This window comes from Aythya fuligula, chromosome 1, assembly GCF_009819795.1.
Source record: "Aythya fuligula isolate bAytFul2 chromosome 1, bAytFul2.pri, whole genome shotgun sequence".
NCBI lineage: Eukaryota > Metazoa > Chordata > Aves > Anseriformes > Anatidae > Aythya > Aythya fuligula.
In genome coordinates this window covers 89414851-89439658 of record NC_045559.1, presented here as the reverse complement: position 1 = coordinate 89439658, position 24808 = coordinate 89414851, and the positions used below count along the sequence as shown (strand labels likewise).

The 24808-nt window shown below is 37.3% G+C and overlaps 1 protein-coding gene across 1 annotated transcript in view; it reads right to left on the bottom strand.

The window, feature by feature from the left end:
- DCBLD2 (discoidin, CUB and LCCL domain containing 2) overlaps positions 1 to 24808 on the bottom strand; it is a 43145-nt gene that overhangs the window by 3267 nt on the left and 15070 nt on the right. Inside the window, exons 2-14 of the mRNA XM_032182425.1 lie at positions 23023 to 23250; positions 18936 to 19073; positions 17616 to 17667; positions 16195 to 16267; positions 12674 to 12807; positions 11170 to 11210; positions 9810 to 10025; positions 8090 to 8214; positions 4137 to 4284; positions 3613 to 3786; positions 2616 to 2709; positions 2211 to 2260; positions 905 to 1042 (exon numbers count right to left, since the gene is read on the bottom strand). Coding sequence (XP_032038316.1) covers positions 905 to 1042; positions 2211 to 2260; positions 2616 to 2709; positions 3613 to 3786; positions 4137 to 4284; positions 8090 to 8214; positions 9810 to 10025; positions 11170 to 11210; positions 12674 to 12807; positions 16195 to 16267; positions 17616 to 17667; positions 18936 to 19073; positions 23023 to 23250 — 1611 coding nt within the window. The remainder of the gene's footprint in view (positions 1 to 904; positions 1043 to 2210; positions 2261 to 2615; positions 2710 to 3612; positions 3787 to 4136; positions 4285 to 8089; positions 8215 to 9809; positions 10026 to 11169; positions 11211 to 12673; positions 12808 to 16194; positions 16268 to 17615; positions 17668 to 18935; positions 19074 to 23022; positions 23251 to 24808) is intronic.

Below are 24808 nucleotides of genomic sequence, written 5' to 3'. Positions count from 1 at the left end.
ACCAGGTGCTTTTGCAAAAAAAAAAAAAAAGTCATTTTTGCACAACAGATAAAGCTGTTGGATAGCTTATGCTTACAACATCCTGATTTCTCAGGCTTACACTTCTTCCCTGGTGAGCTACGATTTCCCATGTTGTAAATCTGGTCAAAACCAAGTTTTTTGAAACATGCTTCCCTGCAATATTAAAAGTAAATGAAATTATCCTGGCTGGCTTTGGATAAGAAGTGGTCCCTAGGGTGGAGGGTTTGTCCTGTGAGGGGAGAAGCCTGCACATGGTCAGCTGAGATGGTTTTGTTTGACAGCTAATCTGAATAACAAAAGCTAGAGGTGAGAAAAATGGCTAGCTGTGTTAAAAACAGACAAGCAGCCAAAGAGAAAATTGATTCTGCCTGCTGTGAAGCTGCAGTTCCTGTGTGTCTGCATATTTCTGCCCTCACGTAAGCACAGAACCAAAGGCAGAGGCAGTCATCTTCCTCTAATGACTGGTTCACAAGTAAAGGGCACGTGCTGTTATCAGTAATTCCTCATTTTCCAGATGAAGAGGATGATATAAGTCATTGTCAGCTCAGGACACCAAATGCCACATTTCCAATTTGTGCATAAAGAAAATGTGGTAATACTATTTTAAATGCACATCAGTTTGGCTAGAGAGACTTTCAAGGACAAGTACAGCAGCTTTCAGCTTCTGCATGAACTTGGGACAGTGTCTATCCACACACATCACAGCATCAGTCAGGTAAGAGCTGAAAAGGTATGCATTTTAAGATATGCATTTACCTGCAGAACTACTCGTTTCTCATCTTCTCCCCAAAGCAACCAGAAAAGTATTAAACATAGCCAAATTCCTGGCATTTTTTGGCTTTTTCTGTATATTGCATAGCCCATAAAACAACAAAAAAAGTACCTGCAGATTCTGTCTGTAACACTGCTGGGACTTCTCTTGGTCTTAGCCGACTGATTTCGCTGCTGCTGTAGCGTACAGGAGTTTCTTCATGTTCTGCTGATTTGCTAGGGAGAAACTGCTTCATTCCTTTCCACCACCCTTCGCATGGATTTAAAGAAAATGAAAATAAATCCATACTGTAGTTAAAGCTATTACAGTGTTTTACACCATGTCTTGATTTGTTTGCTCACTACTGCAGAAGAAATTACCAGTACTTGCATGATGCTGTGTTAATGGGATACTTTAATGTTTTACGGCAGCCTGAAGATTCAGAGGTGAAACCATCGCTGTCATCTTATCAACCTGTCTGCTCCCACTGCAGTCCTTAGCACCTACAGAACTGCTGTATGAGGCAGCCCAGGGGAGGGCACAGACAGAAGTTCTACAGAGAAGTGTAACAGCGTTTTTTTTGATACTGCATTTTACCAAATTTCAATGTCCTTTTTAAAACAGACCCACCTACTGAACATTTAAATAAGTGAGGAGAAAAATAAGTACATCCATCATTAACATTTTGATACAGGATATTATGACACTAACATGCTGAAGCAATGATGCTGTGACCTATCAGAAATTGACATGTAATAAATAAAAATAAGGTCATTAAAAGGTTTCTTGTCTAAAGGATAAAGGTTGTACTTAAACTGCCAGAGAACAAAAACACAAATATGGAAATTTTCAGCTTAGGGTCAGAAAAAGGAAGCACAGTCATACAGACAGTAAAAACCCAACTGCTGCACCAGCTCTTTATGCTGCAGCACCACATGCTGTGCAGTGGAACTGTCTGATGTTAAGTTAATGTGGCACAGGACAGCAAAGACAGAAAAGATACCTAAAAGGAAATACAAGTAATCCCACGTGCTAATAGGAAGCTGAAAAAAGATAAAACTTGACACACCTCATACAACTAGATGAAAGTTTTTTTCCAGGACAGAAGTACCACCAGAAATATGACTAGGAAATGTATAAAAACATTCCTCATAAATGGTTTTTGCCTCTCTCCTTATAATTAAGAGACTCTACACTTTGTCTACTAAAAAAAAAGACTGAAGCTTTAAGCTTGAGCAGGAGGTATTTTCCATTCCTGAATAAAATTCAGAAAACAGAAAAGTTCAGTCTGTTCAGAAAGGAAGCTCACTGTCCCCGCTGTCTGTCCTAGTCAGCAGTAGAGAAGTTTCTGCTAGTAGAAATTGCCCATTACTGCAATTTGAAAAACACTTCACACCAAGAATGCTAAGTAAATGATGTCATAAAATCATTCTGTTACCTGCACGATCCCAGTAAGGTAGATCATACGTGCCCTCCGTTTTTTTCTTGCTGTGAGAAAAGAAAGTGTTTTATTAGTCTGCTTACCAGAAGATGAATTAATGCTCAGCAACTGTCACCTTGGCTGTAGCTGGCTGTCAAGTTTAAAGTAAAAGCACCAGCCTGCTGCTACTGGAGAAATCAAGTTTCAGTAAAAGCACTTAAAATGAAAATATTTAGAAGTGCTTTTCATTGTGCTAGCTACTCAAATAAACGAACAGTTTCTCAGAAAGAGAATATGGTTCTGAAAAAAGTCCATTCTAGAAGTGTGCACCAAGTGGTTCCCGTGGCAATACATGCAGACTATGTAATTCCCACACACCAGACTAACATTCATGTGAAATACTTTATTAACCCGTTCATTTACCGGTTTCTCCAATGCCACGCACAAACTAAGATAAGAATCAGAGTAGTGAAGACCATCACCAGCACTGGAACCAGAACTGCTGCCAATGCCACATCTGAAAGCCATTAAATTAAGTGGTGTCAGACAAGAGTTTCTCATAAATCAGTTCTTATTTTAAAAACTACTTGGGTAGAGCGTGTTGTTGTCATGTATAATATCTAGCCCACTGGATCACCCAGCTAAACTAAGCTACCCCCCCGGATGCTCTCACAGTTTAAACAGTAATTAACATCTCTCCTACATGTATGCATAGACAGTATTTTTGAGAGTTTTCTCATCAAGATTAACAGCTTTGATCAATAAGAATTTCTATTAGAACAATATATTTTGTTGCTAACAAAGACCCCGGGACTATGCAACCACTGAAGTTTGAACCTCCCACGAGAAAGAAATACCAGAGGACTTCGGCAGTTAATCACTATTTGTCTATGCTGGCTCTTCACGTGACATTAGACCATCCTGTCCCATTGCTATCCAAAGGACACTCCACCACTGCCTACGCTTGCAATCACCTTGCTCTCTGCTGACAATTTTCTGCGATAAACAACGAGGATGCCAGACGGTTTTTGAATTTCATGCCAGCGTGACTGTTCCATAAAAGACAAGCTATGGCAAAAGTGTTTTGTCCTGAAAAATTACCAGATTAAATAACAAGCAGTTACTCCTGACTAATTCTGAAGGGAAACCCAAGTTGCAACTTCTCCTTTTTAACAAAAAAATTGTTCAGTAATTAAAAGCTGAACTCAGTTTACATGTAATATTTACATTCCTTAGAATATTGGGTTGGGTTTGTTTCTGCATACATCTTTAATATACTAGTAAATATTAAAATGAAAAGATTGATAGTGTGCTATAGCACATGAAAATTGTCAAGAAAAGTTAAATTCGGAAAGCACACAATATATAGCAAAGTACTGTCAGCAGTTCCCAAACACTATCACTGTTTAAGCATGGGTACCTTTGGTTACACTTGGAGTCACCGTGGTGTTTTTTATTTCAGGTGTGAAAGTTGTTTTATCTGTCTGCAGCGATGTCTTCACTGAGTGAATGAAGTCATCACTGAAGTCATCGTTCTTGTCATTGTTCTGTGGTGGTGGTGGTGGCGGCAGCATGGTGAGTTTAGGAGAGCGGACTTTAAAAGAAAAATATTTGTAAAAAGAGGGTTTTGAAAGGCTCGTTTCACACATTTCAAGTTTTAAATGTATCAAGAAAATATAAATAATAAGGAAAAAGACGTGAAGCAGAAACGTGGAAAGCAAGTGACTGGTGTCTTTTGAAACACTTTCTAAATCACCTTATTACACCGAAATGAGCTATTTTCCAGGCTAAGTGTAGTAACTTCGGAAGAAATTCAGCAGTAGCAGTTACAGAAGGATTGCTCTGCTCAGTATTGTTTTCTCATTGAAAATATGCCTAAAACATAAACTTTACTGACACCTTTCACCACTTGTCTTGCAAAATTGAAGGGTTTTCAGTTCTTACCTATACTGAACTGACATCCTAGCAATTCTACTTTCATTGCAATTTTCTGGTGCCATTTTAAGGGGTTAATCCTAAAGAATCGTGCAATAATAGGTGGGATGAAATTATTACGAACTTCCTGGTACAATTCAGTGTTCCCTTGAAATACCTGGAAAAGAAGAAAAAAAAGACTATGTTATACAAATAAATAGCAACTAAGGAAGTAAAACTGGTTTAGATGTTTCATTTAGCAAAAATAAGCAGTGCAGGATCCTGAGAATATTTCAGCCCCAGAACTGTGCTGCTGCCTACCCTGTCCCATGCAGAAGAAAAAACAGTTGTGTACACACAGACACACACACATACCTGCTACAGCCTTTGCCTTACTTCAAATAAAGGTACTGATGGGACTCAGGTAATGCCTATTGCTAAATAAATCTTGCATTTTTATGGCACTGAAAAATAATTTTAACTCCGTTCTTTCTTGCTGTTGTCATTTATTCTTCAAATAGAGCAAGCAATTATGATACTGCGAAAGCAGGAATTTACCAGTGCCTTCACACTGCATAGTTGTTTAAGCATGGCCTGTCCTATGAATGGCTATGGCATTTCTTAGGAAGAATTAAGTCCAGTATATAGTCACACTGTCCTCTAGCGGCTGCTATCTACAAAGCAGAACTCAAACCAAAATACTATGTTAATATTTATGTTAGGAAAGCAAAATCGTATCTGTCAAAAATCTCACGTGAAGCCAGTTGATTATGGGAGAAAAAGAAGCAGAAATTGCCTAAAGAATGAGCTAAAGCTGGTCCTTCACTGCTGGCCCTTGCATATAAAGAACTTAGCCAATTTGACAATGTAAGACTGTTTTGTCTGGTTGAAATTTAAAAACAGTAAGCAGAGAGTCACTGTATGTGTGATGCAGAGCAAGCGCACTGACAAGCTTGTAGGCCGACAGGTTTTGCACTAAGCTGCTTAACACAGTATATAACAGCCAGACCAATGCCAGCGAACCAGTCCATCGTTTTCCGTGGAGGACTGGTTTGAGATCATGTCTTCAAGTCTTGATACAGATATTGCAAATCACGTTGGATGTAATTAAGAAGTGAATTAGATCTTACTAACACACACACAAAATAAATATTAAAAAGATTTAGGATTTTTCTGTTCAATCACATTACTACGTAAACACTGAAGTACCTTGCTACTTCTGAACAATTCAGCTTGTTGGTGTTTTGTACTTTATTCAAAAAATAGATATTGTAGGGTTAAACAACTGCAATACTCAACTAGTTTGAAAGAAAAGGATTATTTCAGGACACTCGCCATTCAAGAGCCAAAACCAAAAAAATCCCTTAGTAGTCCTTAAAAGAATCAAGCCTCGTGACCTACATAATTTGTCTATCCCCACTCCCAAAAGACACGCAAGCCCCATTACTATTACCACTTGAGTGTAAGAATTTTGGTTATTCCTTACAAAGTAATTGTCAACCTGTTTGAAAGCACTGACTGATCAAATAAGTCAATTTAGTTAAAAAAAAAAAAAAAAAAGAATTGCTCACTTAAATACAATACTTCATGTTTGTGATGTATTATTTTTTTCTACATCTCAACTAAGTAACCAACATTTTCATTTATTTTGTATCAAAGTAACACTACTTTTTACTAGTACTACTTTCATTACAGTCAGTTTTTTTGATGTCAAGTGTTAAGACAGTAAATTAACTTTGCCTGCAGCTCAATATATATTATTTTTTTCCCCCCACAAAAATTTGCCTCAGCTCAGTACAAACTGCAAGTATTTGGTGAGCAAATCACTTTGATATTCCATTTGTTATCAGACTCTCTCAGCTTACCTCTGTGCTTTTACATCAGTGGAACTTGTCATTTCTCCCCACTTCAAGCATTTTCAAACCTCCCTCTCCCTTTTTTAAATAGATAAAAGTGTTAAGGAAGGCTTGTCTTGAATACTGATACACCTCTAGAAGACATTTACATAGAGGACTACAGGAAAGCCTTGGAAGAGCTCCTAGTCTCCTAAACAACTTCAGGAATTTAAAACATTTTTTGAAAAACAGGGAATTGCAACACCTGATTTGTCTGGTGTACAGTTGTATAAGGATCAAAGGGAGACACCTGCATGCGTTTGTGTCCAAAAGCAAAGATGTATTGAATGAGATTGTACCAGACAGAGGAAAAATCTGCTATTCTGAAGCCTCACCAATCCTTTTTTACTTAAATACTTCCCTTCACAGCTGGCCCTTTGGATATGTACAGTTCTTCACACATGGTAACTAATGATATAACAAGAGCAAAGAAGATGCATCACCTGTAATCTCAAGCTCCACATTTTGCTTTACTTCACAAACTTGCAAGGAAAAGAACAAGCTCAATTAACAGGCAATAGCTGTAAATGTTTTCTAGGAAAATAAATTAACTTAGCCTAAATCTAGGCAGCTAGCTGAGGTTTTATTTTACAGCCAGAAGAGGGCACTCAAAAAACAGCAAAAGATACTGGATTTGTTTACCTCGAATACTTCGTATTAACAGTCTGGTAGCACATGTGTAGGCTCAAGGAGATGGACCAGTCCCAGCAGTAAAGCCACCCCTGCTCAGGTAAGTTTCCCCACTGTGATTGTGTCCAGTATTCAGAAACCTCTCAATTTAACCAACATGGTACTTTTACCTTGCACTTCCTCAGGACGAGGGTTGGAAACACAGCAGGAAAGGTACCATCATTTATTTCAGCACCTGGAATCCCTTCTGGTTCTCCAGGCAGAGGTCTGAAGCTCAGAGTGAGACTCAGCCAAAGCAGCTACTCAGGAACTGTTAACGACAGCAGGTGCTGCTGCCTGTCATGAGCCAGAGCACGTGACGCAGTTTCCTAGACCTGCAGGATGCTCTGGCTGCTGAATCTACACACTGGGGACTGTCCACAGGGAGCAGGAAGGAAAGAATAACTCCTTGTGGACAGCTGCTTATAAGACCGTGGTCATACAACCACAAGAAACAGAATTTGGAGGCAAACCTGAAGTAGACAAGCTCCCTGAGTCAGGGTCGCTTTTAACAAGTGAAACAAGTTGCTACATCCTACCCTGAAACATTCTTAATCAACAAAACCAGCAGAAAACCCCAGAAAGTACCACTTAAGAATTAACTTTCTTAAGACTGGGTTTTTGTTCTCCTAAAAAGTTACCAGATATCCACATGTACACGATACAACAAGCCTATGGAAGTAAACTGCATCCAAGAATGTTAAGAAAAAGGAAAAAATCCTAGTTCAAGTCAGCATTCCAAATATTCTCTTGTTTAAGAAAATCTGATCTGAAGCACTAGGAAGAACAGGTAGCACAATGCCCTGCCTTCTCATCTTTTCATGTCTACATTAAATACTGATAAATTAATTTGTACTATCTATCTTACTGCTAACATTTTTTCCCTTGTGGTATGCATTTGCCATGCAAACATACCATTTTGTTCTTTTAGGATACCTCCCCTCTGCAAGGACTGTTCTGTTACACAACTAAGAAACTTCTTGGTCAAAAAGATCAACAGAAGTGCTATGAAAGAATGAAAATCATACAACCCCTAACATTTATGCTGTAATCTAGAAGATGATGAGAATTTAAACTCTGATTTGGGGGAAAAACAATACAAACAAACATAAAAAGCAACCTATTTTTCTTAGTCAGAAAAGGACACAGTACCAGGCAGCCTACCACTGGCAACAGAAGTTACTTGTCCAGAATATTCCCATTCCCAAACAGTCAAAAAATCACCTCTGAATTTCTGAACACTACTTCAAAGCCCTACATATCTGCACGTTTTCTGATTTCCTTCTGCATGGATGCTGTTTATGATTAAAAATTACACTGAAAAAGTTATTTAACATTTCTTCACTGTACCAAAATTGGCCATATTTACAATTGTGAATCTCCAAAGAACATACCTAGAAAATGTGTGGCAATTTTTACCTTATCTTTATCCATGCCGGGCTCTCTGTATGCTGTCCATTTTTGTCCATCATCACTGTATAAAATTCTGTAGGCTGACACATAGTAGTAGTACTCTGCTAAGGTTGATCCAGTAGTTATAATACCTGTGAAAATAAAAGTGCCCAGTTATACAAAAACTGTCACCAGTTTGTAAAAAAAAAAAAAATAATTAACGTATCAACTTTTTAATCTGGAGTTAGATAGTTATAATCTCTACTGGTCCAGTTACATTTAGAAAAGTTTCTTCAGGGTGACAGGGTCTGAAACTCCTAAAACTTTATAATCATTTTACTTTTAAATTTTAATTCTCATAATATAGCCTTCATAAGCACTTAGTCCCCATTTCTTGGTGAAAATGGTCTGCTTCTGCCTGCAGGTGCCGAGATAGCACCTCTGTTCCTTGCTTTTGTGCTGCCAACCTAAAATCACCACCAAAAAGAACTGTAGCCCCCTAAAGCAGATACTTCAGAGCTGCAGAAAGACTCACACGGAAAGCAGCTTTGTGAAAGGTTATTAGCAGAGGCATTAGAGGAGTAATGTAAAATATGAACAGTCCCAAAGGAGGCGATGCCAAAGGTAAACTTAAGTTGTTTAAGGGCAGGAAGCCCAGGTGCTGACAGCAAGGTATGCAGCTGAGTTCAGGGACCAGTTCATGCATTTGATTAGGAGACAGACCCAAACTGATCAAAACAGGATGTCTCAGGGTAGCCTCAAAGCCCAGGATTCTAAAACATGCTTGACCTACAGCAACTTGAGTTTGGACTTTAGTCAGATTGCAAGCATGTCCGCTAACAACAGCGATTGCCTCTGAACAATTAAGTCAAAATAGAAAACACTAACATTAGCACAGAAGACAAGATAGCTGCACTGACATTGGGTTTACTTTCAAGCAGGCTATCCCTGAAGTTAACCCCAAACTGCAAGTGCCTCAGGGCTTCACTACTCAGCGTGGGCCACGCTGCCATCAGCAGCAACAGGGAACCACAAGCTTCCCCAGCTTCCAGAACGTGAAGCCACCCAGACTGAACTGGATACGCAGCATATCCAGCTGTCTCTGCAAACAACCACAGCGACTAGAGCCATGACAGAAGGTCCACCGCAATCCCTGTGAAGGAGCAGAGCCTAACCCAGGCTCTGGCTGCATCACTCTGCGTTGTTTGGTCCGTTTGCTGGGGGACAACACAACAGGCTCTGCCAGACGGGTCCAGCAACCCTGACTCACGGTCCATGTTCCCCTTCAGGAAGGGGAAGCTGCCAGCTGTTTTGCTCAGCCTGCTGCTCATCACACAGAGCACAGCAACTGCTCCCATCTTCACTGCTGGATTGACTGTGGCTGTGGAGGGCAGCAGGGAAAACCTAGAAACATCAGTCAGTACACCCACATCAGAGGTACCAGCAGACTGAGTTGACTGGATATGGATTTGAGCCTCCAAGGAAACAATCAGTAAGGAAGCATCAAGGATACAGTATAAACACAGGAAGCATTTCAACAAATTCTGATGAAAGAGGTGTTTTTTTACTATGAAACTCCACTTGTTCAACTCTAGACTTTCTGGTGCATAAGCTAGGATATGGAACTGAACTTATAATGGTAATTAAACATCTTCTGGATTTTATCCGAGATTAAGCACTGGAAAAAAATGATGTTAGTAACCAAACCTCCTGGATGCATCTTAAATGCCACATCAGGCTCACTTACCTGTTATTCTCTTTTCCTTATTCAAGTCTATCTGCAACCACTGGTGTTCATCACTGACAAAAGCAGCCCAAGGAGGCCCATGCCTTTTCAGTCTGGCATTCTGAGGTTTCCAAGTATTCATTTGTCCTGTTTGGTCAGACCACTCGAGAATAGATGACGCTGTGATCTGGGAATCGGGGATTACCCCAGATTCCATCCCAAGTGTCCCATAGCAACCTGAGCACAGGAAAAGGTGAAGATTCAGAGTGAAAATCCAAGTTATGCAATGGTTTTATTTGCTTGGAGTTTAACACTTGCTAGGCATATATTAAACTAACATCTATATTTATTCCGTAACAATACTACCAAAAAAAACCACAGTCTTTTGCCTTCTTCCATGCTGGAACCAAACTTCTGATCTTTAGTTACTAAATGTTTTATGCCTGCTCAAGAATAACGTGGATATTCTCTCGATTACCACCCACACAGGACTAGCAGAGAAGCAATGGAGGGGAGCTGTCGTTGTTTAAAAGTCCATCACATGGTTAGTTCAGGAACGAGAAAGAGACTACTTGGTTACTTGCTCCTTTTTGTGCTTACATAATTTCTTGGTTTTCAAACCATCTCAGTATCACAATGTTAATTGATGACAATACACCAATGAACGTCGAAATCCATATCACCTTGAGCTCAAACACATCCATCCTTGAAATTAGTTAATTTTTTTGTCACCATTCCTACTAAGTTTCCTTCCATGTCATGTTCTTCCAATGGCTAAAAAAACACCTAAATTGCTGGCGAAATTTCTTTTTGGCTAGTCAATATCTATTTGCTCCTGTACTAAAAGAAGAAATAAAGACCAACTAACAAGTACCTAATTCTGCTTTAAGTGGTGTGCTTAAAGTGTAGGAGTCAAGTCACCTTAAACCAGATTATAGTAGAGGAGCAAAACATGAAAAAATCTCTTTTTGCAGATAAGCAAAGCTTACTAAAGAAAGATTTTTACTAGGAAAATATTTTAAAAGACAAGTAAGTATAAACTGGCAGGACAACTACCCTGTAGGACAGAGAAAGCAGTTCTAGATTGTCTTACACATATATAAGGGGAGCATAAACATAGCACAACAAATGCATATGTGCCTACAAGCAACTGAACAAAACAATCACTGAAGCATGACACACTGCATTCTTCTATTTACTCATAAAACACTGCATATTTAAATGTAGTGATGATTAATCATCAAAACATGCCAGTAAAACAATTCAAAAATGTACACTACCGAGGAAGGCGGTGAAAATACTATGCAGAACAAAATTAAGTAATGGAACACAGGGAATTCATATGAAAGTATTGACATGTAGTAGTAGTGATAATGCTTACCACTTGTCTTAAATGTGAAGAGACTTGTAGATAATGGTCCCCTGCAGAAAAGAAAAAGATGTTTTTTGTGTTAAGTAAGGAAAACTGACACAAATTGCCTTCAATTTATTTTTCTTGTCTGATTGCTTGCCACTGAAATCTAGACGCATATGCCTAAACAAGGATTTCATGATGAAAGGAACACTTCTGCCACCCGGTCACAGTGCTTTAAGTACAAACCCCTTTTCAACTGATGCTTCCCTTTTTAATTAACCGTATCATAATAAAAAGAATCAATCTCTGCTGATCACTTCTGTTCCTGGGACTTCTGAGATAAAGTGACATGTTACACTCTTTTCTCTTGTGCAGTATTCTTGCAGACATCCATATGCAGCTACAATGGAAACACCAATACATCAAGTGGAAAGCAAGCTCTGCTTTGCAAATTCCTCTGTTCAAAACTGCACTACAGTTCTCACACTTAAATCTTGGAGAAAGGCGAAATGGGAAAAAAAAAAAAGTATTTTCTTTGACCTGCATTCAAACTCAGAAATTTTCATCTTCAACATATTGGTATTTCCCAAACCACCAAAATCACATTATTTACTATTCAGGTTTCATCTCACCATTGCCCAGAGCGAGTCTGCCCACACAAGCACACGGACCACTCCTCACAATGACTGAGCTCCCCAGCCTAACCTCCGACCTCAGGACAAACAGTAGCTGCTCTCATTTAATAGAGACAACCAAGGGCAAGTGACCTTTGTCTATTGGATTCCAAACACTAGTAGCATGGAAATAAAGCAGTTATTGGATTGCTTTTGCCTCAAGGTTTTGTTAAAAAAAAAAAAAAAAAAAAAAGTCTGAACCATAATCCTTAAGTTACAGAGGGGACTAAAAGGACAGCTTTGGAAGAAAAAAACAAAACAAAACAAAACAAAACAAAACAAAACAAAAAAAAAAAAAAAAAAAAAAATTTTTTCTGCCCACTCCCACCTTCTTCCCCTACTCTGCCCCCTCTCCCCCCACCCCCGAAAATCCCCACGCACATTATTATGACACGAAGGGAAAAAAGAAGAAAAAAAAGAGGAAAAAAAACTGTACACTAGCTTGTAAAATTTGAAAGTTTAGGAGAAACATATATCCTTAGATATCAAACTTCCCCTTTTTCATACAAGAGAAATTATGGTATCTAATTAACAAAAAAACTAGAAATAACAGATTATAAAAAAACAACTAGACAAATTAATATTTTTACACAGCCCATTAAGAATTTATGGTCATGCCATGCATTTTGGAAGATAAAAGCTCCTTGCAGATTTTGTGAAATTAATCTTTATGGTCTAGAGGTTAAAAAAAAAATACCTGGGAAAAAAATTGCAGAGTAAAAGAGAATTTTGAGAACTTTACAGAACAGCATCTGTCTGTGGAACATGTAGATCCTGTAGCTGAAATTACTCCTGGGATGAGGCAATACCGAGATCTATGGTGCTAAAGGGAAGGAGGACACAGGAGGTGCACTTACACTTTTGAGGTGACATTGTTAGCCAGGGAGCCTTCATAGTATGGAATGCCTTTGCTGATTACAACATTAATTTGGCCACCCAGAGTATTTGACACAACGCCTGCATGAACACCAGCCATGCAAAGTGATGATGACTTGAGGAGGGGGAAAAAGAAAAAATTAATACTACATTGTAGATAAATTAAGTAACACAGTGTATTGTAAATGCTATGTTGCCAAGTCACATTTTTGTTGCTATTATGACATTAAGAAAGTTACTATTTAACTATATCTGTTAGTTAGAAATCATTTATCTTTGTTTTATTGTGGAATTCATAAAAATGTAAAAAACATCTCAGACATTTCAGTGAGTCCTAGCACAGACATATTTGGAATGCAACTCTTCCAATCAAATATGCTCAAGTAATCAGCAAGGTGAACAACTCTAAGAAAGACAGCAAGACAGATTTTCAGCCTATGATAAATCTTTTATGCTAGACAACAGAAGCTGAATATATAAATTCCAAGAAAACCTTTTAGTATAAACATATTTTGTGTGTTTTCTTCATTTTCTCACAACTAAGGAGTACAGATTTTGTAACTTTGAGCCAGAGGGTGGTATATTTTATCTCGTGATTAAACGTGGTTTAACATCCCAGCAATGTGATCCATAAAAAAACACCATAATGTATGAATACATTTTCTTCTGAGGAACCCTATTATTTATGTTGCACAGGTCAGTGGAGATCAATTAAACTGTTTTTGTTGTTGCTCTTCCCTTCTTATTCCAGAAGATGTTAGTCCCACCCTGCTAACAAATACCACAGTTACATAGTTACATTTCCATTTCCCTGGCTCGTAGTCCTGACAGCACGAGTGACCCACTCCACCAAGTCATTCAGGCACAGCACAGACTGAGCAGAGCTAGATGCCTGTTTTGCACTGCACAGCAAACCAGCTCGGGACACCTTTTTCATCTGGAAAGCAAGACCTTAAAACCCAAATGGGCTCAAGGCAGAAAAGTCCTTGTGCTAAGGAGCAGAAACACAGTCCAGTTCCAAAAAAGGCTTAGCAGCAAGGGCTTTGCACCCACTCAACGGTGTACGCCAAGTTCCTGCAGGATGACTGGCTCTGCACAGTGCAACAGGCACATACAGACTATTCACAGGCACTGCCGGCCACGTGAAGCACTGAGTATGGGCAGACACATGCCAACCCTGCAGCCCCTTGCTCACATCCAATGTGACTGGGATCAACCTGAATTTTAGAGTATCAGCGGGGACCAAGTTGCCTGCAGATCACCTGGGTATCTCCATATATACCTTCCAGAACCACATTTAGCTTTTTATTCCTAGTGTGGTATCCCAGCACAGATTTCCCAAGCCGATAAACAACAGATGACAGCTGCAGATTTATATTTACTTTTAACAGTTGCTGTCCCAAAGAAAATTTACTGCTCATTGCTAGTACTAAATACATTTGCCGTGTTGCTCTGCCAACCATTCCACTGGGCACTACTGAGCCTCGCTGCAATTCTGTTAGAAGGAATCAGCAGATCCTTTCCAGAAAAGGGAGACTTCATAGATGATTGTCCTCAACATTTTTGTTGTTGTTGTTTTAAAAAGAACAACTTTTCTACTGTGGCCTTTTGAGAAATAATTGCATACTGCAATAGGCCAGGAGGCCCCTATATCTCAGGCTCACTGGCAGAAAAACTGCTTACCGAGACGTTCCTAGATATAATTCTCTTCAGTATATTCACACATAAAAACTCCAGCCGATTGTGGATCCTTATTCCTCACCCCTCAAATATCCCCAAAGCTCTCTAAATAAATATAATTATGTCTGGCTGATGAACTCAGCACCCCTCTCCCTTCCTTCCTATTTCCCTTGAAAGCAGAAGGATGCGATCCTGCAGCAGATGAAAATCTCTCATCCCTGCTCACCAGAAGATGTCAGCAATGAGCGCTGCAAGTCCTCAAGGAGTGCAAGACATCAGGGTCACACCAAAAAAATCAAAGTTTAGGGTATTTTTTAAAGCAGCAAGAAGCTAAGATCATTAGAAAGGTAAGCAAGAGAAATTTCTACCTGAAACTTTGTCTAAAGCGTTGGACAACTTGATTTCTTTCCAAACTTGACTTCTAGGTAATTCTCTGCCTTTTATTCAGAATAGAATAATAAAGTACACAAAGTAACAGGGAATTTATTTCCTGAAATTTCCTTTTTCCTGCATAGAAAACAGCTTTTGCAGATTTTGGCAAAAAGAATTCCAACAGGCTGAACGTGTACACATGCTGCAAATATGATGGGCAGAGAATCAACTCTGTCTTATTACTAGGTATAAAAATTGCCCTGCAGCTATTTAGTAAGGACTTACTGTGGACCAGAACATCTAACACAGTTACACTGTGGTGATTTTTTTCTTTTTTAACATATGGGAAGTTATTTATACATGTAACCTAGGATTTACAGGTACTTGAGAAAAGAAAAATCAGGGAAGCATACTTTAGGTTCATATTAAATATTTTAAAAGTGTATAGTTTTTTGTAGCATTCTAAGTAAACTACATTATTAGATGTTTATTTCCCGTTTATAGAACCATTAATTTTATAGTTTTAACTGTTTTGCGAATGTTTTTTACAGCTGCTGAGTGTAAACAGAATTTCAATGTAAACAACTGAAAGCCTCTGTTTAGAGATATATTAATGTCAAAAACAGGAGGACACCATTGAAAAACACACTATTGTTTCTGTCTTTATAAATCTGAACTTCACAACTTGACAAAGCCATCAAAAACAAAACATGAAACAGTATTTTGGTTGATCCATCTTTCTCAGCAGGTCTTGCAAAAATGTTCAAGTCTCTACTGTATTATGGCGCTTCTTGGAGATGGCAACATAGAATGGTTTGGGTTAGAAGGGACCTTTTAAGATCATCTAGTCCAAACCCACCACCAGGAGCACAGGCACCTTATCAGGTTGTCCAAATCCCCATCCAGTCTGGCCTTGAGCACTTCTAAGAATGGGGCATCCACAACTTCTTTCAGCAACCAGTACCAATGCTTAACCACCCTTGTGGTAAAATACGTATTTCAAATATCCAATCTAGATCTAGTTTCTTTTCTTTCTGGTTTTCTTTTCCATTTGAAGCCATTACCTCCTACCCTACAAACCTGCAAGACCAGTGAAATCTTTCACTGTCTATCTCATGAGCCCTCTCTAAGTATTGAAAGGCCACTAGAAGGCTTCCCATAGCTGTCTCTTCTTTATGCTAAACAAACCCAGTGCTCCCAAACTCTCTTTATGGAAGAGGTGCTCCAGCCCTCGGATTATTTTTGTGAGCCTCCTCTGGACTCAATGAAGCACCAGCCATTTAGCAGCGGCATAAAAAGAAACACATAAGTAGCGTGTTATTCACTTTAGGAGACACAACTCCCTGAACCCAGACAGCAGAGCTAATGCAGACATCTGTAACAGAGTTTTAATCATACATAACAAATTTTACCAGAATTCATGTGAGCCCACAGTATTAAGTTTACTTACATCTCTGTATCCATGAGGAATAGTGCCTGAAATATCAGCAAAAGGAATCACACACCCAGCGGGACAATACTTACTAGAAGAAAACAAAAAATCAAGTCAAGATATGCATGCGGCTGTAACTCTGACAATGTTATACAACAGTCACTGCTTTTTATTTACAGTACACTGTGTTATCATTCATTTATCATTACATGAGGATATACCCTAACTGAAAAGATAAGAAATCAGACAAAAATATACTCTGGAAGAGACGTACACAACAGCAGAACAGGCATTTGAAAAAGGTAGTTAAAAACCCATTTCATCCGTAATTCAGTTATAATAACTGAACATAATAAAATTATGTCTTTTTTTTTTTTTTTTAACAGAAATACTACATGGCTTCTGTAAATTGAAAGTCTTGTAAGTAGCAGTATTTATGAATTATATTTTATAAACTAGAGACCTGCATATCTATTTGTTTTGCATCTTTAAACTGTACATCTGAAAAGTAATGATATTTTGTAATAGCTCCTGGCAACGTTTTGATCATAAAAAAACAGGCCAAATTCAGTTAATACCACTAGCTCATGGAAAAAATGGGAAGACATCTGCACACATTCACATTCTGGTGCCATTTCATACTGCACATACAAAAACCATTAAGTCTTAAAGATTTAACAATGAACTTGGGTAAAATGTCAATTCAACAACAGTTGAAGCAAGTTTGTAGTTACCGTGAAATCAACAGGATATGAAGACAAACACATACAGGGCAATGCCAGAACCTACAATTCTGGAACTTGGGAAAATGAATGAGGAATGCAAAGGTTGCATTTCAAAAGGTTTGATTGAAAGCTCTTGATTTCAGGGCTTCATTTCTCCAAAAAGTAAGTTTAAATACTTCACTTCGGTCTACAGCTTTAAACACTGTCCTTGCTTTAGACAGAAATAGAGGACAAAACAGGCAAATGATGTATGTTTCCTCCATCAGAAGGAACAGCATTTTGTACCTCTGCAGAACCTCATTAATTCACACCAAACTGTGAAATGGCTTTGCAATTATTATTTCTTTTTATCCATTTCAGAGTTTAGTGCTTCTTTGAGAACTTTAATATGAATTTCAGTATTGAGGAGGCGTACATCCTGTAATATACTTTTATAAAAGTATATTTTTTTAATGGGAATGTGATATTAGCTTATATGTGTTAGTGCAAATTAACGAGGTTCTACTGTATACTGATAAAAAATAGGAAAGAACAAGAAGAAGGACAAGTGCAAATGTCAATATTATTAAGCTTTAACCCCAATCTCTTTGTTTCTTGAGTCCTCTCGACCTCCAATTTTCAAGTTAGGTTAGGTGTAAGTAACAGTGAACTAGAAACACTAAAATGACTTCAGTACAGATAAAGGGGCAGAAAAAGAGGTAAAATTAATCTTACTTGAATTCTGGTTCGGAAAAGTGACTTGCATTGTCTAAACAGGTAATTAGGTCTGGAAAGAAAAAAATATTAGGTCAAGAGGATGATAAAGACAATAGGTTTGAGCATGCTTTTCAAAAGGGCATAAAAGACACATTTGAGCCTCTGTGGCTTAACCAAAAGTCTCGAAGGAAAATAAAGTTCTTATTTAATAATTTTCTTTCAACAGATTTTGTATGACAGTAGAACCTTGATAATTTGTTTGAGTACTGAGAAATACACTGTTAGATAGACATGAAGAGATACACTACAAACATATGGTAAGTTTTTCGTAGCTTAATTTTACTTTATAGCGATACTTCAGGGAACCTATGAATGAGACACAAACATATGCTCTGTTCACAAAAGGAAACTGAAACAGAGAAAATTAGATAATAAGCTAGCTAAACAGGCCTGTGTTTTCAGCACTTAACAGTCCTACAGTATTAAAACCAGGCAGCACAGGAACATTAGAGTGACATGTTACTGGCATTATGACTGTTGCATCACATTTTATGTTTGTGTGCTTTGTGTAAGCACATACAATCCAAAACACACAGAAAAGCACCAGAAAACAAGAATTAAAAAAAAAAAAAATCACATGAAAACCCTTTATTTGTTCTTTTTAAAATCACATCTAATAACGGTTTTCTCAATCTTTGTGCCTTGCAAAGCAGTTGCTGGCAATCCCTCATCTCCTTGTGGACCACATATGTCACTCACCTTTACAATGAGTGAAAGAAGATGCAAAACAAATACAGTAGCTTCTTTTAAAGGCTAGAAAGACAAAACAAAAACACGGGGGGAGACAAGAAATGGCAAAAATAATCATTAAAAAAATAGTCAGCAGTCAACGAGGGATTGAAGAGCTGAGAAAGTATAGCAAGCTGTTACTGAAACTAAAATTTTCCATGAGGTGGGTCTGCTTAAAACGTATAGAGTTTGCTAAGAAAAAAAAATCAAAGTTACCTGCCGTCTGGATTACTACCTGAAAAAATGCATTTCATCTTTTATCCAAAATAGCTCTTTCACTCATAACAGGTAACTATGACTCTTGCTATATCTGGGGTAAGCTTTAATAAAAAAGAACTTTTTTTTTTTTTTTTTTTAAATACCATAACTTATATAGTAACTCAATAGTTCAATTTCCTGTGCAGTAATATTAGGAAAACTGTATTAGAATTCATCACTTTTAGATGTTAATTTGTGAGAATGTGAGGAAAAAAATGCATTAGTTATTAGTTTTAACTAGACAACTCTCATTTTGTCAGCACAGAAAAACTAAGAGAATTTTATGAATACCTGATTTGTCAGTGGTTGAATAAGCCGCAAGAAATCCACGCCCAGAAGTGTGTATTCCACTCATGAACTGTACTGTGACTTCATTACTTTTTGAAGTTATTAAGCCATCCATTTGAAAGCTAAAGCCACAGTATTTTCCTAGGAAGAGAAGGAGGTAAGAGACATGGACTAAAACCAACGCATGTAATTAGAATCTTCATTTCCACTGTAAGCTCACATTAGTTCTGGTGTATATATTCAAAAACAAAAACACGTAGATAATACAAAGGCATGTAGCCAGTGTCCGTTTAAAGCAAAGTATGGGTAATATAAACTTGCAATTGGTTCACCTACCATTTTGCTGCACCTAGAAAATGTAAGAGAGGTACTGGAGCTTTTCAGAAAAGAAAAAAGGTAATACAGCATAGACTTGGTCTGCCTCTGGATCTGGATACTTTTCTTGCAATAGAAAATGACTAGAAATATCGCATTTTAGACTGAGAAGCTGGAATCAGCAGCTTTGACAATATTTGCCTATAAAGTCCTAGAATTACTACCAAATAACTTGAAATTATCTGGATGAATGGCTATTAAACAGACTCAAATCACTATGGAATTCTTCCCTACTAACTAGAAACTTTAATAAAATACTGACAGTTTATTAACCAGATAAGAAAAAAAAAATCTTCTGTTCTACAAGCACCCTTAGACAATCAATGTTATAAAGAGCCTCTGACCCTATATTCTCTGCAGAATACTGAAAGTGGATAACCTCAACAATAGATAACACCACGTATGTTTCAGTTTACAATTCATTTATTTGTCTTTTTGGTAAGTATGTTATCATATTGTAAAAGAGCAAAAAAAAAAAAAATTATATATATGTATTACCTTCTCACCTAAAGGAAAATTACAGTACTAAGGAAGTGGGGTTGGAATAACATGGCCCTGTTTCCGACCAAATATAGTTTTTAAAAAGGTATGTCAAATTCCTTTAAAAAGACAACTACAATCTCAAACACTTTAAAAATAGAAATGTAAGTTCCTGTCACTCTTCAGAGGTTCCTACATTTTTCTTATTCTGATATTTTTCAAACAAAGGATGTGTGTTTTTTTTCTGATGAAAACCAGAAAATAGATCTTACAATACTTCAATGAAACGTATAAAGTGGCATGCAATAAAACCTTACTTCGGTTCACTACTTAAGCTGGTCATCAGCAAAAGTTATGAAAATAAGTTCCCTTTTACCAAGGCTCCCCAGTGGCCCTATATTTTGCCCTAAGCTATGTTTCAGAGATTAACTGCATTCATTACGATGAACTGCATCATTTCTCCAATTAATGCTTTTTCTTTTTTTTTTTTTCAGCCTCTGGATCTTGTTACACAGCTGACCAGCACAAGACTCTTCTCAGGACAGACGCCATTTAACTTCTTCTTTGGGCAAACACACACAGCAAGACATGTAAATCTAGCTTGGATAAACAATCCAGTGCTGCTCATACCATGGAGATACAGCCTTTGACAAATTGTAGATGGATGCACCTTATGATTCATTGCAAGACATACTTTTGAGACTATAAATCACTTCCCCAGCTCTTCTCTGGCCTCCTTCCAGATTTTTAGCAGACTTTTTAAAAAGTTGGTACCAGAAATGGACAAAACGTGACTGCAGTGATGACTGTCAATGGTATGTACAGAAGATGTAGTATTACCAATTTGTCTGTATTTATGCACTGAAGGACCCAAAGTGCTTTTGTACAGCAGCATTTCAGCAGGAGGGGAATTCCCACAGTAGTTTACATTCTTTGCTCCTACAGATCTGGCCTTACATAAAATATATTAAATAAATACATCTAAGTATAGATACATACTGGCTGGATTGCAACGAAACTTAATGCAAAACACCTCTAAATCTTACTGAAACTACTGACAAACCTAACACCAAAGATTTCAATCTCTTGACTTACTGTTAAATATTCAAAAGGCTTAGAGTGAGAACTAACCATTAAGAGCTTCAGGAGAAACCTTCTCTGCTTATCAATGAACTAACGCAGTAACAATTCAATTTTGAATCTAAATCAGACAACTTTTAAATTATTCTGAGTTAAAATAGGTATCATTGAATTTCAGATTTTATGTAATGCAATTATTTCAATACTGGACTATATTAGCAGTAATGAATGCAAGAAAATTAAGAACTTGGATAAACTCAGAAGATTAATTCCTTCCAAATTCAAATCACTGTTTAGTCTCTCCATTGTTTACTGCTTCAAATATGAATATTTAAGAAACTGCACCATCTGTATCTGCCAGTGTTAATATCACTGATTGTTCTGTGATTTAATTTATCAGAGGCAGAACAACACACACATTTGCTCGACATACTGTGTTACTACACCAGCTGGGAACAGCTGAAAGTCAAGAGAAATAAATGAGGTAGAAAATTTACTTGAACCCATTACGTCACTTGTAAAAGTGAATAATAGAGTTATCAGAACTGGACGTTCCTTGCCATTTAAGGACTTCGGTGCTTTCTATTTTAGACCAAGTCTGGCTCAACCACTCCAAGCACAGGCTTAGTTTCACACATGCTTACCAAGGTAACAGTTGGAAAAGAGGTTTAACTAAGCTAACATTCCACTAGCCTCTTTATAAAAAGCCTCCGTTGAGTGGGATTAGTATTCGAGCACAAGTAAAACAATCTTGGTGAAGTAAATCTCTCTCTATCTTTCTCCAGATTACGGATTTAGGAAACAAAATAAAATGACTCTGCATAATAGCAACTAATTTTAGTGAAGGAAAAATGACAATTCATTTTGAGTTTTATGCATAATAACCAGAAGGGTCTTAAAACCTTACATACACCTTGATGTGGATGACAGTTTCACACTATTTGAAAATAACTGCCTTATAATAATGAAATTCAATTTGCCCTCTTAAAGAGAAGAAATTAAACTATGGACTCCTTCCTATCAGATGATATTTGAAAAACATAATTATTGAAGCTTGACGTCCTTTATTACCACTGAGATGAATAGATCAGACAAGTTTCCTCAGTATAAAAAGGCAACCTTTTTTTTTTTTTTTTTTAAATAAAGTTGCTCATAATTTTGCAACTCCCTCTTCACTGCTTACAAGAACTCAGTGGAGTTTCTGTCCACTTTGCAAGCTACTGGGAAATCTCTGAGAAAAAAAGAAAATCACAGCAGAGCCTCTTTCAATAGCCTGAAGAATCAAAGACTATTATAGGATCTGTGTTGCATTTAGCACAGTTGTATATACAAACAAAATATAGGATGTTCTGCTGTCATTATAATTCATCATTTTTTCAGTATATTTTTAGGTTCTAGGAATTGTAGCAAGACAAAGATATACATACACTTTAATAATGCAGTAAACAAAATGCAATTACTTATGAATAATTAGATTAAGAACACTGTGGCATTCCAGAAACCTTACCTGCTTAGCAACAATAGTAAGCATCCTTGAAAGAAACACGTCACCTGAGAAAGGGACTATCAGACTACTGTTTTGTTTGCCACTTTTTTTATTTTTATATAGTTAATAGTTTCATCTGTACTCTCAGCCTGTACTGAAGACCTGTACAGACTACAAGTCCTTCCTAAGCTGTTGTTTCTAGAGGTACTATTAGTAGTAAAGTTACTAAAACTAGTCCCTGATGTCTGTTTTCCTGCTGTGGTAGGGTATACACAGCACTCCATTATATTTTGCAGAGTTTCCTTGATATGAAGCTCAGGAAAAACTCAACTCTGACTACAGAATTCCTGAAATTCCTTCCTTTACCTTATTTAAGATTTCTGTATATAATACATGCTTCCTTCTTTTCATCACTTCTCCTATGAGTTGAAATCCACACTGTAAAAAGCACTGTATGCTCATATTCAGGCAAGGTCTCACCCTGACCAATAACCAATTGAATTAGAACAGTTTTCCAGGACTACAAAAAATAACTTAAATAATACCATAAACCTTATACATACTCTATGCACAGGAAAGAAAAATTAAGAGTTACAAAAGTACTAAAACTATGTGCCAAGTTCTATAAGATGACAATAGCTTTTCAATACCAAAAATAAAAGCTATTACCTATCTCTGTCCTGGTGGAGCCAATCCCATTGTGAACTCTCAAGTAACTGGAATGACAAGAATCTGAGTCATCAATATCAAAATCACCAAATTTGAGCTGAACTCGCTGCCCAGGCTTTACACGAATTTCCCATTCACAGACTGTACTATTGGGAGAGGTCTGTGGGTAGTTTATTGAAGCAAGAGTTCCACTTTCAGGACCCAGAACGGTGTGTCCACATCCATCACCTACAAAAGAACAAAAATGAGTTAGCTACATTGCATCCAACTTCAAAGCTTCACTGGTGATTTAGTTATCTTCTGCTGTGGCACAAATTTAAAACAAAACAAAAAGCAACAGTGTTTTGTTTATTCTTTTAACGTTACTAATAATGTTGTGGAAAAAAAAAAATCAAAGATAAGTCATGTACAGATGGAAGAGCAATCGTAACAAAATACCTCTGAACTAACATTGGCTAGGGTTTAACTTCTCATCAGTTGTGACCAGAGGGGTTCTACAACTTCCTCGACTAGATAAAAGTTTGTCCACAATGACTTTAAAAATTGTCCTGAAAGTACAGAAAGTGTCCTTGCTATTTTGTGTTTCCTCAACACCTATATACAGTAGAAAACAAATTCCAAAAAGGAGAAAGGAGGTAGAAATCCACTAATAAAATAAAAGCATGCCATTTTTCTGTTGTTACTGTATCCATAACACAACGAGAAAGAATAGAATTGGAAAGACAAGAGACAGCAAATACTCTACTGAAAATAACTGCCAGGTCTGAACATCATCAATCTGCTAGTGTGTTGTTTTCTACTGTAAAACAATTTTAATGCTGTAATTAATTCAACCCGCTCCTTGGGGAACATGCTTAATTCTTCTGGGATTTGTATAACAAGTTAATTTCTAACTCCAACATGAGGCCCTCAACTTAACATTAGAATATTAATATTAAACAGCAGTAACAATATTAGAGATGACTTGTACAAATTATGACTTCTTAAAATCAAATGATGAAAAGCAAACATAAATCTATTTACTCAACAGCATAACATGAACTGACCCCAGTATATAGTACTAGCATAAGAATTTGTAAGTTGTTTTGGAAATAAGAACGTACTTTAAGTAACATTCACCATCATTGGCTCTTTATAAATCACTGTACCATTAGCATCAGAGCCCCAAAAGCTTATTTATTGAATTTGGTCACATGAATGACTAAGCTGGGAACAGCATTATCACTTTCAGGATTCGAAACTACAAAGTCCAGAGATCTTTTGAAAGAGATCTCTTAACCCAAAAGCAATCAGGACCTTTCAGGATCCTGAAATGATCAGAAATCATTAAGAGCAGGAATGGAAGCAACAATAGCAGAGACAAAAATCAGACTACACATGCTGCTAAAAAGCACCAACCTAAAAATACAACCTAAAAACCACCTAAAAATACACTTATTATCCATAGATCCATTTTGCCCCTCAAAATTCCTACATGACTGCAGTTCCTACCTTCCAATTACAACAGATCTAGCATTATGTCAAGATTTCAACAGTGATCAACATCATTTACATTGCTTAACAGCTAGAAGTGACCAGCAAAAAACTGTTTCTTATTACATATTTCTGCTTCCCTACTAAACCTGTAAAGGTAAGCCATGCTATAGGGCCAAAAATTGTACAGATATTTAAGATTTTTAACTAAGTTTGAAGATTCTTAACATAAATGGATTTCGTCCATGAACAGAAGTTCAACACACTGAAGTGGCATGGAAGAAAAGCTCCATCAAACAAATCTAATTAATTT